Here is a 19,350-nt window from a genome sequence, read left to right as displayed (position 1 = left end):
GAGAGAAAGAGAGAGAAAGAGAGAGAAAGAGAGAGAAAGAGAGAGAAAGAGAGAGAAAGAGAGAGAAAGAGAGAGAAAGAGAGAGAGAGAGAGAGAGAGAGAGAGAGAGAGAGAGAGAGAGAGAGAGAGAGAGATAGATAGATAGATAGATAGATAGATAGATAGATAGATATAAAACACACACCAACATCAGGGTTGAGGGACAAAATAGAGGGATAAGGGACATGGGGACGAATGAGAGCCAGGGGAGGACACGGGGTGAACAAGATGGATGCAGATGCAAACTCTCAATCATGGAAGTGGAAAGAAAAACTAGAAACCCAGGAAAAGTAGGCTTGGGAAGTTAACCGGGGAAGAAAAAATCATGATTGTGGATGGGGGATGACCCGAGATGGTAGTGAACAGCTGTTTTGAAGCTCTGGAGGGAAGAATGAGATTGAAAAGAGAGGCGGTTTTCACAGGTGGGCGAAAAGAGTAATGAATGAGTGGAGCGGCGGTGAGTGAGCAGCGAGTCGTGATTTTGGGACATTCACCAGAAGGGTGTTACTGGACCATGTGCGTCCTGTAGAAACCTGTGGGAGGGGTGGGTGGACAAAGAATGGAAAGCAGAAGGTGCAAGACGAAAGTCGGTGTGAAAGTGATAAGCCTAGAGACTCATCTTCATTGCAGGAGATTCCATTGAGAGAATGCCATAAAAAAATCCTCACCCAGGCAAAAATATCTATTTTTGCATTTCTTTCCTCCAGTAATTCTCTGCAGACAACCGTAGTAGGACCTGTTCCCAACTATAGTATATTTGAGTGTGACTCATATACACTATATTGTTATGAATTTGGAAGCTTACTCGCTCAACATTCAGGTCCTTATAGAACAATTATATTGGTGTGTTTATAGTTATGGCCCCCTACCTGTGTCTAACGGGAATTACATGTGTGCACTGCGGAGTCTCGTTTTCAACAAACCTCCTTCACTTCACTTCACTTCACTTCACACACCGACGCCATAGCCCACGTGCGTTCGGCCACATACGTGGGTGGACATTTCCATCGCTTCAGACCGAGACTCCACCCAGGAAGGCACGGGCGTGCCCCTTGTCCAATCAGGCCACAGAGAGCGACTTTCCCATGGCACCCTGGCCAATGGGACTGAGATTGCCACAGAGAGCGACCTTTCCCACAGCACCCGGGCCAATGGGATTGAGATTGCCACAGAGAGCGACCTTTCCCACGGCACCCGGGCCAATGGGATTGAGATGGCCACAGAGAGCGACTTTCCCATGACGCCCTGTCCAATCAGGGTGGAGACGGCGATTTGCTCACCCCGGAGGAAAAAGGAATATAAGGAACGCCAGAATGAGAGCTGTTTGGGGAACGATTCTTGTGGTCGTGGTCGTCGTCGTGGTGGTCATAATCATCGTGTTGCGGTTTCGAGTCCCGCCGAGCTGGATCATCGTTGCCTCTGATCGTCTCCTTGGCCTTGGTCGATTGGTGCGTGGCCGGTTGGAGAGCGCGGTACCTGGTGCTTGGAGCGGCATCATGTTGCGGGTTCGAGTCCCGCTGAGCTGGATCGTCTAAGACCACACGAGGTGGACAGATCCAAACACAGGCTCTGGTCTCTAGGTCACCTGTCCTCGAGCTGGAGGCCTTCAATAAAGACACGACTGGTCCGTGTGTGTGTGTGTGTGTGTGTGTGTGTGTGTGTGTGTGTGTGTGTGTGTGTGTGTGTGTGTGTGTGTGTGTGTGTGTGTGTGTGTGTGTGTGTGTGTGTGTGTGTGTGGGCCCGTCTTTAAGTAGCAACTGTACAAGTGCTTTTGCTTGTACATTGACTGCATTTCTTATAGTCAGATAACTGCTCTGCTGTGTTCCCTCCCTGCCTATTGTAAATAAATATCCCTTTTGTTGAATGTATCAGCTCGTTTCTGTGTTTCTTTCATTGGCTTAGCATGGTGCGTGTTGGGAAATTGGGAAACGGTAAATTGTGCATTTGGACCGACGGGTCTTGGTAACCATCCGCTCGGGTTACGCACTGTTCGAGCACGATAACAGCTCGTTCCGCTCGAGGCCTGCCGAGGGTGTGAATTCCCCTGTAGCTTTGCCGCTTGGATACTTAGGTATATTGAAATTGGCAATTAACCCTATTCCACATGGCCGAATTATTGGCGATTCATGGTCCTGTAAGGGACCCGTGCCTTTCGGAGTTCTCCGAGGAGCACGATCTAAATTCCAGTGTGTTCGGTGGAGCCGACTCTACTGCTCCACCGAGCGGTCGTGCTTGCCGCCGACGCCCGGCCCCACAACAATATTTCTAACTGTAGCATTTTTGCCTGGGCATGATATCTTACTGATTTTGCTTGATCAGTTGAAAAATGATACATGTGAATGATGCAGTCTTGCTTGCTGTGTCATAAGATCGAGCCATTACATGTTAGCCCCCTCTTTTCACTTAGTCGGGTTACATGGTGAAAGGAAGATCGGAGAGGGTGCGGGGTCGGATAAAAATTGCAGTTTTATTTGAATTATGTAATATGATAAATGTTGAGCTGGAAGCGGTATTGATAAAGGAAAGTACCATTTGGTACCTTGTTGGTTTTGAGAAAGTTTCAGATTTCCTTCCAAGCCAAAAACCTCGGTGACACTCTTGTGACACTATAAGTGACTCAGGATCAATTGGCCGTGTTTGTCTCATGTTGAAAGTCATACGTGTGTGCACAATTTGTGTTTTACAGCTCTTCTATGAGCCTTAGACCTTGTAGAAAAATAGCGAGGAATTGATACCATACAGAGAAAGGTGGGAGTAATTGTGGGTTTGGGAATATAAACTAACAGGTGCACAACATAAGTAAACATCATAAAAGTTGATACGTATTGTACCCCCCCCCCCCTCACACAAATAGCTTTTGAATCCAGGGCCAATACCTCACTTTGTTTTGAAAATCAGAAAAACGAAAACATCACAATGTAAATGTGAAAACACGTATACATGTACCATCTGTTTGATCAATTTGTGTTTTCAACAGGTCATGTTTCTTGGGGAGGTCGAAGAAATTCTTGATGTTGTAGAACCATCTCAGTTTGTCAAAATACAAGAGCTATTATTCAAGCAAATCGCAAAATGTGTTGCGAGCCCTCACTTTCAGGTAATTTATTTATTTATTCTCATGCAACAGTTGTTTAAGAATATAATTAAATTGGTGAAAATACAAGTGTTTTAAGAGACATTCGACGTACCTTTTGGCAATCGTAGATTCGGTTTTATTGCCTTTTTATGGTCGGTTTAAATTTACGTTTGCTCACAAATTTATGTTGATTTAAATTTTTTGACTTTGGCTAATAGGCAGTTTCATGAATTTGGTGTAAACAAGTACTTTTATTCTATCTTGAGTAATACCGATAAGAGTGCTTCATATTTGACTGGGACATTCGTTTGAACACATTTGGTTTGCCGGTTTTGCCTTAAAGGATCGTGCAGAGGGAGCACACATACCTTTTACTCGTCTGGTCTGGGTTACATTCCCGACCCAAATATAAACCGTCGAATTTATTTGTGTTTAGCAGGCATTGTTGCATCATAAAGTGGGTCGCCACTCAGGTGGACGTTAATCTGGGTGACCCTTTTGCCAGCATTAGTTGATGGACATTAAAGATCCTACAGTGCTGACTCTTGCTTGAAAGACTGCAAGGGACGTTGACTGCAAGGGACGCTGCATCAGTTGCACAGCCGCGCACAGCGCTCACTGAGCAATGACGCAAAGCACGGAACTGCGCTGGACTGGAATGTGTAGTGGACACGCTCCTGAAAAATGTGACTAATACTGAAATGACAACAATCAAAGCATTTTTTTTCTCATAAGAATTAATGGAATAATGCGTTCCGAACATCACCATACCACTTCAGGTATTATATTTCGTTTTTTTTTAAACCTATGATATTTCCCTGTTTTTATCAATGACAGTCATATTCAAGTATGTGTGTATATATATATGTGTATATATATATATATATATATATATATATATATATATATATATATATATATATATATATATATATATATATATATATATATATATATATATGCATACCAGGACCCCGACATGAATGGGGGATACGTTCCGGGAAAACCCCACAAATGTTAAAACCGCGAATTTAGGGGCATTGTTTCAATGGGAAATTGGGGGGGGGGGGGAGATTGGTTCTGGAGATTTCCTGACCTATGAAAAATCCATGAGCGTGGGGGGGGGATCCACGAGTGTTTTGTCATTGTTACAACGGGAACAAGGGGGATAATGTTATCAGTTCGCAGTGGTTCCTGGTTTATGAAAAAGGCGACACCACCAAAGTCGGGGAATTGATACAATGGGGACAAGGGGGATAACGTTATCGGTTCGTGGCGGTTCCTGGTTCAAAGGGGAAAGTTTTTAAAGTTTAAAATGTTTTCAACCACGAATGCACGATTACATTTTCATTAAGATGCTTACAAATAAAAATATACCTTCAGAGATGGGGAATCCCCCGCCATTGAATGAAAAAGGTCATACATATTCCAGATAATGAGGGAGGTGAATCGGAAACAAGACACCATTTGGTCATCATCTCGAAAAAGTTCCCCAGGGGTGAGGAACGTAGTAACCAAAAATAATTGAAATCAGATAAGCGGTTTTCCATTTATTACAAAAAACATTATTTTCAAGATGGCCGCCCCAGTCGGCCATCTTGGATCCGGCCACGCCCAAAATCAATAGGGTTCTTCATTTTCAGGTGTACATGTGTGACCCAAATTTCAAATCGATATGGCGAACAGTTTATAAGTTTATTGCACTCACAGCTATAAATGTTGACGCCCGGACGGACGGACAGCCGGACGGACAGCCGGACGACCTGGGTGACAACAATATCCCCCTTCCGCCATGTGGCGGGGGGATAAAAACAACAACACCAGGTACCATTTCCAATTTATTGAAGAATGCATTTTAAAGTCCCTTAACTATACCGTACCATACAGCAAAACAAAAATAAAACAACAACAACATCATGTCCCATTTCATTTTTTTTATGAAACAAACACGGCACACGTGACTTTGCAAGATGATGAAGATACGCCGTTCAGGTCCGTGGGGTGGCCAGGAGCATTGTCAAGCAGCAGGAGTACCTTGAATGAAAGGTTCCTTCCCTGTTCGCACTTCAGTACACGGGCGGCGCCTGCTCGCTTTTGTTCCTCAGTGCACGTGGGTTCAGGGATACCCGCTAGTTTGCGGCCTTGAAACCGGTTGCTTTGCTCTCACACTGTGAGATGAACGTTTTGGTTGGCATATTTTTCCAAAACAAGGCGAAGGCGGTCTCATCAGCATTAAAGACCTGCTCCGGCAGATACCCCTTCTCCTCAATGAGGCTCGTGAGTTCTGCAGGGAATGCCGTGGCTGCATCGTGGTCCGCGGAGGCACGCTCCCCTACGAGCTTGACATTGCGCAAGTTATATCGTACCTTGAAGTGGTGGAAAAGAAACTCAAAACAATTTCGAGACATTTAAATAAAAATAAACCTCTTCCGGAAACGGTTGAAGGTGGCAGTATGTCGTCTTAATTCTCTTTCTTCAATGAACCTGGGCATTTTTATCAGTCGGAGGCAAACGGAATAATCCGGCAATCCATTAATACCAGCATCCATTTGATGAATTATATCAAATTTCACTTCTAAGGTAACACTTTTACAATGCCTCTTAGCCATTCTCCAGTACAGTACATTTACTTATGTGTGTTGCAAAATACAATACTGTCGTTCTTTCAAGTGATTTTGTGATTTCCAGATTTGAGACTTACGCAATGTATTCTGGTGTCTATCAGTCTTGTAAGTTCTGAAAACACTCGAGAATAAAAGGTGTGACTTTTAAAATGACGTGTGAGTTGAGACTACGACTATCCAAAAGTGGAATTACTAACGTGCCGATGTATTTGGGGAACGACATAAAAAGGGGTGACGTAAAACTGGGTATTACTGTACGTGATAAGAAGAAAAGCTCACCTGTGAATCATAAAAAGAATTCTTTACCAGATATTCTCAAGCTTTGGACACAAGCTTGTCCCATCAGAGTGTAAGCTTTTGTGTGCTTTCAGTGTGTTATGTGTTATTTTGGACGTTTACAGAAGCAGTGCAGGATCCAATTCTTAATACTCGTTCATCAAAAGGCTCTTGTTCCCAATGGTGCTGTTTAGCACTGCTGTCTCTGATGGGCAATGCTTGCCTAATTATGCAGCCAATCATCTGTAAATGTCAATAAAGTTGATGGTAACATTGACCACACATTTCCTAATTATTTACTGTTCCACCCTCTTGGTCATCTCGATCTTGATTTTCAGCTCATATATTGAAATGGGAAATGCGATTATTCGTATTGGCTACAACACAAATTTCTTTAAAAATAAAATAAAGAATCCCTGTGCGTTATCTGTTTTTATCAACGAGTATCAGGTCAGGTATGTGAGCATGCGCCAGAGCAGCGCATCGCTGCGTCCACTCTCCGCCAGTACTCCAGGGGCCTCCGTCTGGCCATCCCCCAGGCAGATGCCTGGCCCAATCCCCATCTCCTTGAGATGCTGATAAACCTGCTGCAACCACGAGGCACGTGGTCGGCCCATTGGCCTCCTCCACTCACGGGATTTCCTCGCTGAGAGAATCTGGTGAGCAGGATCAGCGTCAGGAAAACAAGCCACATGTCCATACAGCTGCAGCTGACGCTCACGGACTATGCAGGTAACAAATCTCATTTGAGTCTCTCTCAGCAACCGCTCGTTGGACACAAAGTCCGACCAGCGATAGCCAAGGATTCTCCGAAGAGACCTGGTACCAAAGGAAATAAGTCTCCATCTCAGATTCTTGGTCAGAGTCCAAGTCTCGCATCCATAGAGCAAGACTGGAAGCACCAAGGACCTGAAGACTCGGACTTTCGTCCTCCCGCACAGGTACCGGCAGCGCCACACCCCATTATCCAGTGAATCCATGACTCCCCAGGCCCGACCCAGACGTCTATTGACTTCTGACTCACAGCCAGCAGAGACATGAATATGACATCGGTCAGATATAAACTATCTGCATAGTATCTCGAAGGGGTTTTAATTTCACCATTTATTTGGCACGACGAAATCGTGTTCAGGAGAAATCTGATGCTGGTTATTGAAAAGTGCCCTTTTAACACGAATGTTGAGGGAGGCATTACAAGGATGTCTTCTTGTGCCATTTATAGTCGAGTGAATCCTCCATATTCGTGAATTAGTAAATGTACACTGATTCCTAATTTGCGACCTATCGACCTCCAGTATTTGCGAGTTTGTGAGTCTCCCACCCACCCACACTCAGGACCTAAGCGGGAGTTATGCAGATATTGATACCGTACAGTATTGCTTTGGGTCTCCGAACCGTAAACACCTCGCCACGGCTCTCGACTTCGCTATTGTGAACTCGTAATTATTATTAATCATGACCTCTAAACGTAAGATGAGTGGGAATGTGAGTGGGTTGGAAAGTGGAAGAAAGTGATGAGTTTGGGCGAAAAAGTGAATGTGTTAAACAGGGTGGCTACGGGTGCAAGTGCATCTACAGTGGGCATGAATCATTTGGTTGAAAAATGATTCATTTTTCGTTTTCCTTCTCCCCCCCCCCCTTTTTTCATTTTTGGACTTCCTCTGCAAGACCACCACCATTGTCATCACACCATCATCATCAAACATCAATAAAAACACAGTTCTGTTCAGTGTGCTCTGTCATTTCAAATGTTTTTTTTATTTTTTGAAATCATTCTTCTTAAACATTGAACCATTTTCTCTCTATGCTCAGACTGTCCCAGGGACTTAACCCCATTTTTCCCCATTAAACCACGGTATCCGTATTCGTGAATGCTGTATTGCGAGGTTTCCCAGGAATGTAACCCTCATGATTACAGAGGTTCATGTGTATTTGTTTGTGGGGAGGGCATGCCTAATATTGACATGAAACCGGTCATCTTTTCATCACACAAGATAGCCATCTATTCACAATATATACACTACAAATACCTTGAAGCCTTCTCATGAACTTTTTAAGCTTATCTGACTTAACATTTGCTTACAATTGCTATGGCAGGTGGCAGAACGAGCTCTGTATTACTGGAACAATGAATACATAATGAGTCTCATCGAAGAGAACTCGAACGTTATCCTTCCGATCACCTTTCCAAGTCTCTACAGGATCTCAAAGGAGCATTGGAACCAGTAAGTTGGCAATAAATGATTGCTGGTAAGGAATTTAAAACTTTTCTTTGGATGGATCACCTTTTATCAGACTGCTGCTGTGGCCATTGATCACCTTTTATCGTGATCAGCTCTTGGCCATCAGAGACTGGGGAACATTATTGTCGTATTTTCTATCGTCAACCCTCTTCTGATGAAAGATAACGTTTTGTGCGAACCGTGCCGTGCCAATCGGAATTTGCAAACTGGTTCGGTTTAAAACTGCTGATTAAGTGATGTAATTACTTTATCAAAGCCACATGGACATAACGGTGATTATTTTTGTGGTGAATATCCAAAATATGATGCTCGTCCATGTCTTAAGGCCCAGTCACACCTTGACGTTTTAGCCAGCAATGGCAACGTATCAAAATGTATGTAAAACGCTGGCTTACATTGAACTTTTGATGTTTTTTTTAAAGATTCGGATGTATTCATAACGAGTTGGTCGTATGCATAACATATTAGTAATGGACACAGAACGTTTCGTTGTCTTATAGATAACTTATACCAACGAATGCTTAGCCTGTTGTCGGCCTTCACAACCTCTGCCCAACTTATGCATATGTCTTACTTATGCATAGCGCGCTGCACGTATCGCCGACGATGACGTGACGTAGCCTATTAAAAGGCTGCCGCACAACGATTTAAATCATAACCGCCGGAGAAATGGAAGTGTCAACATCGCAGTCACACCTTGGCGATCTTGCCAGCGTATGCCAACCTCTGAAAAATGCGTCTTAGACGCTGGCGCACGTCGAATCCGGTATGGGTAAGTTTGGTATACGTGAATAGAACGCCAAAGTACGCTATCTTACGTCATATTAAGTGGAGTACTTCTTGTAATTTTAAACGTGTTAAACATTTTACGACGTACTTGCCGTATGCCTCACACGTTCCGCATGCGATGGGAATAAGATGTACGCAGTACGCACGATATGCGAACATTTGCAGACGTCGACAAAAGTTACTTGTAAGGTACTCGTAAGTCAAAACACGTCAAGGTAATGGTTAGCGTCAGTGTTCCAGACTCCCTGTTTTTATTTTTTTTTGTTTTTATCTTGCCATAACGAAGTTTTTGCGATATGTTAGTCAGCTTGTATGTTTTTTTTTTTGTTTGTTTGTCTGTAATCACGTATAAAAAAATCTGCAGAGCACAGTTATCATCGGAAATTTTTGTAACTTCGCATATCAGAGGCCTATAGAGGTGCCTTTCGGTGCACAAAATTTTGAAGGTCAAGGTCAAAGGTCAAGGTCACTTTGGCGCAAATCAGGGGAGTCAAAGAAACCTTTATTTTTTGAGTAATTTTGATCGGATCGTCTTCAAACTTCATGGGAATATAGTTCATGGTCTGGCGCTCAGCTGATTAATTTTTGGTGGCGATTGGCCTTGACCTTCATATGTTGTTTTTTTTTTTGGTCTGTAATCACGTATAAATCACTCTGCAGAGCACAGTTATCATTGGAAATTTTTGTAACTTCGCATATCAGAGGCCTATAGAGGTCCCTTTCGGTGCACAAAATTTTGAAGGTCAAGGTCAAAGGTCAAGGTCACTTTGGCGCAAATCAGGGGAGTCGACGAAACCCTTATTTTTTGAGTAATTTTGATCGGATCATCTTCAAACTTCTTGAGAATATAGTTCATGGTCTGGCGCTCAGCTGATTAATTTTTGGTGGCGATTGGCCTTGACCTTCATGGTTAGCGCCTCAAGTCAAACATATTTGACCCCAAGGTCAAATTTTCAAGTTTTAGGAACCATATCGTGTAGTACCTCAAATTGAACACCTCGATGAGTGCTTTCTAGATATGTCAAGCTTGAGACATTATGACGTCATTTGGTGACGTTATGAGGCAAAAGCATATTTTTCATGGTTACTCTGTAGAACGATTCTCATCGGAATCTCTCGTAGGCAGATATTCCTCAAGGAGTCGCTCCTGGTGGATAGCAGCTCTGTTCACCTCAGTGTGACCTTAAATAAGTCACACGTGGTCACCTTTTGGCAAGATACGGGTCACCCTGCGGGTGACATTGGTTTATTTTTTCTTCGGTATGACGGTGATGTTGACACTTCGATTTCTAGTGCGGTTATGATTTAAATTGTTGAGCGGCAGCCTATTAATTATATTATATTATAACCGCACTCGAAATTGAAGTGTCAACATCACCGTCATACCGAAGAAAAAAAAAACAAAAAAATAAAAACAGGGAGTCTGGAACACTGACGCAAACCATTACCTTGACGTGTTTCGACTTATGAGTACCTTTCAAGTAACGTGTGTCGACGTGTGTCAACGATCGCGTAACGTGCCGACAACACGTTACTCATAGGTTAGAAATAAGTTTCGGGTACGCTAAACATTAACTCGACGTGTTTCGACTTATGAGTAACTTACAAGTAACGTGTGTCGACGTGAGTCAACGATCGCGTAACGTGCCTACAACTTATGGCCAGTGTTCTGCGGAACGTGTGAGTCATACGCTGGCATGTCTTAAAATTTCAAGCATGGAAAATTTGAGGACAACCGCAAAGTACAACGTTTAAAGCCAGCGTACTACGACGTATGGCAGTGTTTTTCAGCATGCTCTCAATGTTATCAAAACTTACCCATAACGTATTCGACATGTACCAGCGTTTTCCACAAATTATACAAAAATCGGCATAAGCTGGCTAAAACGTCAAGGTGTGACTGGGCCTTTACAGGTGAGTGTTATACAGGGTGTGATTTGATCCTAAATACAGTCGAGTCATTGAGACAGTCGTTGAGGTGATTTTTCCCACCCATCCCAACTAATGGCACAAGTTGTATACGACTTGTCGTTTTAAAGACTTTAAATTTTTTTTTTTTTTAAAGATGTTTTAAAGACTTGGAGTTTTCTTTTTCATCCTCCGGTGTTTCTTACAATATTTACACAAGTATCACTATGGTAGAATGTATTCATTAATTTAACTTACGAGTTTCCAAGATGCTTGATTTAATTTGTTTTCGCAGCTGTAGTAGCCATGTGATGTTTCTCAGCAAATCCGGGTCTGCATTCACAGAAATAGAGCAATTGGAAAACTCTGGAATCTGCCTTTGCGGTTGAATGATGCATTTCTATTGGTACTCGGGAGGAAAGTGAGAAATTGTAATAATCAGATCTTTTGTTGTTTCCTTTTTGGTCTCGAGCAATGCTATGAATAATTCTCATGACCATAATCTGAGCCATTATTTTGTGGTGCATTTCAGAACCATTGTAGCTCTTGTCTACAGTGTACTGAAAGCCTTCATGGAGATGAACAGCCAGCTTTTTGATGAGCTTACTGCATCTTTCAAGGCTGACAGGCAACGGTGAGTGAAAAGTATGAGCATCTCATTGGCTAATACCGTGATGGCACCCGTGTCTCCGCACGCACGTCGACAGAATATCGTTGGAAGATTAAGTTCTCTAAGTGTCTCCTCACAAGTGAGGCCTTTGAGGGATGGGGCAAATCTTGTTGCGCTTCTCTGTATATTTTCCAAAGCATCAATATCGCATAACTTGTTTGGAGTCTACGTACAGTGAGCATTATACAAACCAGGCCATACGAAGGCTTTGTACAGTCTTACGGACACAGCCTCAGAGGTGCATTAAGGTCCTTCTGACCAGGCCTGCCATTTTGTTTGCCTTGGAGATTTTATCCTGGATATGCTTCAAATGATAAACTGTTGATTGCAATACCAAGGTCCTTCATTAGCTCAACATGCTCCATTGTGTGAGAAGTGTTCCCCTTTTCTTGATTGGTAAGATGTCAACTTTTGCTTTATTCATACAACTTCGAACCTTACCTTTTTCTGGGTGGAAGTTTAGCAGCCACTGACTGGACCATTTTCGTCGTTTTTCCACATCTTCTTGAAGTTTAAATGAATCCTGTTGACTTCCTATTCCAATATAGATTTTAGTATCATCTGCAAAGATGATGTAACAGCTGTTTATCTCAAGCAAATCATTCACAGGGCTCGGCACACTGCCTTGTAGAATTCCATTGATAACGGGGATTTCACAAACTGAGTACAGTCGCTTAAGAAACACTTTAAACATTCAAGCAGTTGACTCCTCATACCATAGCTCATGAGCTCTGCCAGTAACCTTCTGTGGGGAAATTAATCGAAGGCCTTTATGAAATCCAAATAAATAATGTCGGACTGTCTGGTGCAGTGATTTTTTTTTTCTAATTGTGAGGAAGCTTTTCAGTGTGTGTGTTGTGTTGTGTTGTGGAAAACTTACCCCAGGAGGAGAGCATACATGGACATGTAGGTGACCTGAGGATCAGTTATTTAATTACTCTTTGTATAGATAGTCCTTGGTCCCTTGTAAAAGGGCTGTTTGGGGGGCATGCGTTGGCTCGACTATGTTTGTCCCGTGTAATGTCTTTCCCCACCCCTCTGTTACTTTCAATCTTTCTTCCTTCACACCATCATTCAGTTCAGTCCCTCTGTTACTTTCAATCATCCCTCCATTGGCCTGTTTCAACGGTCCACCAAGAATCTCCCCTTCATCAAACATCCTTTCAACAGCTCCTCCTTCACCCCATCGGTCTTACCTTCAATCCCACGGCTGTTCGGTCATCCGGGGTTCCTTTTCGAGTTCCCTCCATCCGTGCATTGCTTAAGAACCCATTAGGTTCTCTCGTATGCATGTACATGTCGCGTTTCGCATGCATGTTCATGGTGCATGGTGCTCGCCGTGGCCTTCTCATGGGCGTGCTACAGTGCGACTGGGCGATTTCCGCATGAAGGGGCTGGGGGCTCTAGTTGAAACTTCCTTCAAGGCGCTGTCACACCTTGACGTTTTAGCCAGCAATGGCAACGTATAAAAATGTATGTAAAACGTTGACGTACGCTGAAGTTTTGAGTTTTTTTTTAAAGTTTTGGTCGTATTCATAACGTGTTGGTCGTATGCATAACATATTATTTACGGGCACAGAACGTTTCGTTGTCTTATAGATAACTTATACCAACGAATGCTTAGCCTGTTGTCGGCATTCACAACCTATGCCCAATGATAGTTTAACTTAGGCATAGCGCGGTGCACGTATCGCCGACGAACTTGTGGCGGAGCCTGTTAAAAACCTGCCGCACGCCGATTTAAATCATAACCGCCTGAGAATTGGAAGTGTCAACATCGCAGTCACACCTTGACGATTTAGCCAGCATATGCCGACCTATGAAAAATGTGTCTAAAACGCTGGCACACGTCGAATACAGTATGGGCAAGTTGTGTATACGTTAGGAGCACGCTGAAAAACAATGAAGTACGCTGTCATATTCCGTGGTACGTTTAGTACGTCGTGAAATTTCAAGCATGCTGAAAATTTTATGACGTACTCGACGTATGGCTCACAAGTTCCGCATAAGCTGGCATAATTTCTCGGCACGCTCCGCGATCGTTGTCACACGTCAGACACACGTTACTTGTAAGTTACTCATAAGTCGAAACACGTCGAAGTAATGTTTAGCATACCTGAGTAACGTGCTTTGAACCTATGAGTAGCGTGCTTTGAACCTATGAGTAGCGTGCTTTGAACCTATGTGTATCGTATCTCAAACGCACATTGTCGTATGTAGACAAATTTGATTGACGTCTTCCGGACGACCACAGAACTTACTGAACGTGTTGCTAACTTACATCTACCGTTTAATGGCGATTTGGCAGCGTTTAGGGGAATTGGTATATACAAATGGGCTTCACAAGAGGAACCTGTCAGTGTTCCAGACTCCATGTTGAGTCGATGTCAATGTCAGTAGTATCAGTAGTAGTAGTATTAGGTGAGCGTGTCAGTAGTAGTAGTAGTAGTCGTAGTAGTATTGGTAGTAGTAGTCGGTCCATGTCAGTAGTAGTAGGTGAGCGTGATGGGGACGGTGTGGGTGATGATGGATCCTCGTTGCGTCCATGAATAGGAGACTACTTTGCACCATTGTTCGATGTTCTTTTCAGCTATTTTTTTTTCCTCATTCCCACGATGAACTATTTTTTTGTTTCAGTTTTAAAAGTATTCAAAAGGACTTGGACAAATGCATAATGTACTAGTAATGAACACAGAACGCTTCGATAACTTATAGATAAGTTATACCAACGATTGATTAGCGTATTTTAGGCGTCCACAACCTATGCCCAACGATAGTCTAACGTATGCAGAGCGTGGCAGCGTATCGTCGACGATTACATGAGGTTTTCTATTCATAGGCTGCAACTTCACTTTTAATAAATGCCTGTCACTCGCCTATTGTTTTTGGACGCTGGTGCTCCGCAATTGAAATCGTTTCCATTGAACGAGTAAAATCACTTCCACTCGACTATTGAAATGATTTACACTGAACGATTTTAAAAAATGGCTGTCACTCGCCTGTTGTTTTTGGACGCTGGGGCTCGGCAATTGAAATCGTTTTCATTGAGCGAGTTAAATCGCTTCCACAGCACTGCAGTCACGGCACCAACAGCAGCAGGCTCAGTGCCAGCCTCATGTCGGGCTCAAGCGGATCCCTGTCGAAGGTGTACTGCTTGGTTATCCTTGGACCCACTCTGGCTAGCAGCTCGTCGAACATCGCTGGGGGCATTCGCAGGAAGTTGATGAAGGATGCATGGTCCTCGTTCCGGAGTTCCAACATGAGCTGGTCATATATGCCATAATGGCGTCGCCTCCCGATCCATGGTCTGACCCAGTTCCTTCTCCTCCGTTCACGTCTTCTTCTCCCGGCTCTATTGGCACGCAACTGGTGCAGTGTCAACTCGATGAGGTCATGTTGATGTTGGAGGACAGGTAGGTATTGTCGTCTCAGTGTTGCCGTATCCTCCATCTCTCAGAATGACATGGACATGTACTCACCACGAAGTCTTAAAAAAAAGACGGGTTCCTCCTGCGAAGCCCCTTTTTATATACCAATTCCCCTAATCACTGCCAATACGCCATTATACGGTATCTGAAAGTTAGAAACGCGTTCAGTAAGTTCTGTGGTCGTCCTGAAGACGTCAAGTACGTCTACATATGTATTTGTGCGGAGGACATGCTTGACAAACAATTCCCAAGCACGTTACTCATAGGTTATAAATAAGTCACGGGTACCCTAAACATTACATTGACGTGTTTCGACGTATGAGGAACTTTCAAGTAACGTGTTGCGAAGTGTGAACAACGTTCGTGTAGCGTACTTACAAAACGTTACTCAGAGGTTAGAAATAAGTTTCGGGTATGCTAAACATTACCTCGACGTGTTTCGACTGATTAATAACTTACAAGTAACGTGTGTCAACGTGTGTCAACGATCGCATAACGTACCTACAACTTATGGCCAGCGTAGCGGAACGTGTGAGTCATACGCCGGCATACGTCGTAAAATTTCAAGCATGCAAAAATTTGAGGACAACCCAAAAGTACAACGTTTAAAGCCAGCGTACTACGACGTATGGCAGTGTTTTTCAGCGTGCTCTTAACGTATACAAAACGTACCCATAACGTATTCGACGTGTGCCAGCGTTTTAAACAAATTTTTCAAAAATCGCCATACGCTGGCTAAATCGTCAAGGTGTGACAGCGGCTTAAGAATGGCGTGGCAATTTCCACAAGTGATCATGCACTCGCCCCCATCAGCTGCACACCAATGGGAAGGGGAGAAGGCTTGTTGGGGGTGGGGGGGAAAGAAAGCTGATGTGAAGAAGAAAGAGAGGCGAAGAGGACTCGTGACGAGCTCGCACAAACAGGGACAAAGAGCACTCCTGAGCAGACGGCTCAGAAAGCAGGAAAATAGGGAAGCAGAAAGGAGAAACGAATGGGCCAAGCTCGCCTGAGCTGAAGACTGACAAACTGAGAAGGCTCGTGAGGAAAGGAACACAAACGTGTGAGGGAAAAGAAAGGAGAGTTTCACGAGCAGTTGGTGTCGATCTTCTGTGGAAAAAGAACACTCCTTCCATGAACGTCGTCCTGCCCTCTCGATCCTGTTATCCACGAAGGACGAGGAGGGTGAACGGTGGCACCTCATCGATGGGGGTCTGAGGAGGAAGCACCTGAGACAGAGGAGGGCAAGTCACACATCTAGCTCGCATATCTGGGACGCCAGAGAGGACTCGCCTACTGGGTCCGGGCATCTCAGGGACACGGCTGAGTGTATCCATCACCACTCCCATCTCCCCAATCCATTTTCCTTCACATTCTCCTGTATATTTGTGTGATGTGAGGGAGAGAGGGAAAGACCACTTTCCTTTTCTCCATTCATTACTTTTATTTTCAAATCCTTCTTGTTTTATTCTTCGTCCCTGAGTGAATGATGACCAAGTCTTTTGTTAAAGTAAGATTTAAGAAGAACACGTGTTATGGTTAAATCTGCTCTAATGTGCCTTCTTGCTTTCTTGCTTGTAAATACTTGCTTTTGAGTGATTGCTTGCTTGTGTGTTTGTAATAAATAATTGTTTGTTGCTATTTCCCCTCTGTCTCAGTTGTCTTTTCCTTTATTGGTCCGATGCAGCGCACAAGTATGGTTAGATGGGACGTTCTACCCCAATAATTTACTTTGTCAGCCAGCGCACATTCACTGTCATGCTCGGCAGTAATCTGAGGGCACTGACCCACGATTAGACGGTCATCCACAGGTAAGGTATCATGCAAAGTAGTGTAACCCTGCCCAGATTGGCCGTGCCAATCGGCGTTCGTGGTTGTTTAGGCCTAGGTCACATTTGCCACGGCGGCCGTGGGGTCTCCAAAATCTATGGCCACTAGCAATTATATGGCGGCCACAGTATTTCCACGGTCACACAGTGTAGCAGTCACATGTGTTTTTATTTTTCGGGGAGCCGCACGGCGTATTTAGGCCAAAGTCACATTTGCCACGGCGGTCGTGGGGTCTCCAAAATCTACGGCCATTAGCAATTATACGGCGGCCGCAGTATTTCCACGGTCACACAATGTAGCAGTCACATATGTTTTTATTTTTCGGGGAGCTGCACGGGGTATTTATAAATTGTGGAGACTGAAAACGTGGGGTTGCCGTACGGTCTTTGATTTGTTGTCGCACGGTGACCGTAGGGCGTTCCTGCGGCGGCCATAGAATTTTCAAGGCAGACGCAAGGTGCCCGCAAGGCGACCGCAGGGGGGCCTTAAGGCGAACGTGTGGCCAGACGGACGGTAACGAATAGGTTAATTTTTTTCTTTTTACCAGTTTTTTTTTTTCAGCATGTCGAATTGCTACGGCGAACGTAGAAATGAAAAAAGTTATAACTCCGCGTTATAATTCCACGGCGACCCTACGGCCTGTAAAATATAGCCATACGGCGTAGGGCCACCCTAAGGCCACCTCAGAAACTCTGCGGCCGCCGCACGTTTCTGTCAATTCAGAGGGCATACGGCCGCCGTATCCTCGCCGTAGAGCAAATGTGACTTAGGCCTTCGGTCTTAGAAATTGTGGAGACCGAAAACGTGGGGTTGCCGTACGGTCTTTGATTTGATGTCGCACGGTGACCTTAAGGGGGCCCTGCGGCGGGCATAGAATTTTCAAGGCAGACGCAAGGTAGCCCAAGGTGCCCGCAAGGCGACCGCAGGGGGCCCTAAGGCGAACGTGCGGCCACACAGACGGTAACGAATGGGTTAATTTATTCTTTTTTTTTTTTACCAGTTTTTTTTTTTTCGGCTTGTCGAATTTCTACGGCGAACGTAGAAATGAAAAAAGTTATAACTCCGCGTTATAATTCCACGGCAACCCATACGGCCTGTAAAATATAGCCAAACGGCGTAGGGCCACCCTGAGGCCACCGCAGAAACTCTGCGGCCGCCGCACGTTTCTGTCAATTCAGAGGGCGTACGGCCGCCGTATCCTCGCCGTAGAGCAAATGTGACTTAGGCCTTAGCAACCTGTCGGTAAGTGGAATTACCTGTGCCCAGTAGCCTCGGGACCTGGCGTTGGAGAAGGACCCAAGTGCTTCCCCTCATGGCAAGCCTCAAACCCTGGATCCGCGACAATACATATGAGGCCCAGCGAGGAGGAGTAATGTAAGCGACATTTTTTAATGATATGATGATGATAGGCTCAGATGATAGGGAAAGGGTTAAAATAGTGCTATATGGCATTAACTTCAAAATGGCCGATGTGGCCCTTTACATCACTACTCCTCGCGGCGCCTCATATATATATATATATATATATATATATATATATATATATATATATATATATATATATATATATATATATATATATATATATATATATATATATATATATATATATATATATATATATATATATATATATATATACATGATATAATAGCCTGGTGTGTTGGCGCAGTGGTTAGGGCAGCGGCTTGGGATCCAAAAGGTCCTGAGTTCAAGCCCCGTTAGGCCACTGAATTAATACACCAGGGGGTTGACTCAGCCTGTCATCCTTCCGAGGTCGGCGAAATGAGTACCAGTGTACTGGGCCGGTGTATACCCCGGTTAAAATAGGTGTACCATATCCCTGTGTCGTAAGAGGCGACCAGGGTTGCGTCAGGAAGGGCATCCGGCGTAAAACATGTGCCAAATCACTATGCGGATCGGATGATCTGCTGTGGCGACCCCTAGCGGGAGCAGCCGAAAGGAGAAGAAGAAGAAGATATAATATAATATATCCTCAAAAACTGGAAAGCTTCTTTGTGAAAACTGGAAATGTATATAATGTACATGCAGACAGTGCATTGTGTGTGTGTGTGTGTGTGTGTGTGTGTGTGTGTGTGTGTGTGTGTGTGTGTGTGTGTGTGTGTGTGTGTGTGTGTGTGTGTGTGTGTGTGTGTGTGTGTATTGCTGTGTGTGAAGCCTTTTCTTTGATCTCTGTACAATTCCATACCCCTTGACCAATCTCCATCAAATTCTGCACATGTGCTGGCGATATCCAGGGGGTCAGGTTATGGGTACAACCCTCCCCCCTCTCTCCACAAGGTAATTCTCCATATGTTTGTGTGTGTACATCCAAAAACCATAGAAAAAAAAACCGCTGGGCAAATCTCCAACAAATATTCATACGTGTACGCAGAATCAGGTCATTGGCACAACTCCCTCCCCTGCAAGCCATTTCTTTGTATGTATGTGTGTTGGTCCATGTGAAAAT

At 44.1% G+C, this 19,350-nt stretch overlaps 1 protein-coding gene across 1 annotated transcript in view; it reads left to right on the top strand.

Annotated features, from left to right (window-relative positions):
• The window catches only part of LOC147023314 (serine/threonine-protein phosphatase 2A 56 kDa regulatory subunit epsilon isoform-like), a 54,048-nt gene that overhangs the window by 27,463 nt on the left and 7,235 nt on the right, over positions 1–19,350 (top strand). The window contains exons 8-10 of the mRNA XM_085890336.1: positions 3,017–3,136; positions 8,113–8,240; positions 11,488–11,589. Of these exons, the coding sequence (XP_085746462.1) occupies positions 3,017–3,136; positions 8,113–8,240; positions 11,488–11,589 (350 nt within the window). The remainder of the gene's footprint in view (positions 1–3,016; positions 3,137–8,112; positions 8,241–11,487; positions 11,590–19,350) is intronic.

Source organism: Eptatretus burgeri, chromosome 7, assembly GCF_056783735.1.
Source record: "Eptatretus burgeri isolate ZD-2024b chromosome 7, Ebu_testis_v1, whole genome shotgun sequence".
NCBI lineage: Eukaryota > Metazoa > Chordata > Myxini > Myxiniformes > Myxinidae > Eptatretus > Eptatretus burgeri.
This window is presented reverse-complemented; position numbering and strand designations above follow the sequence as displayed.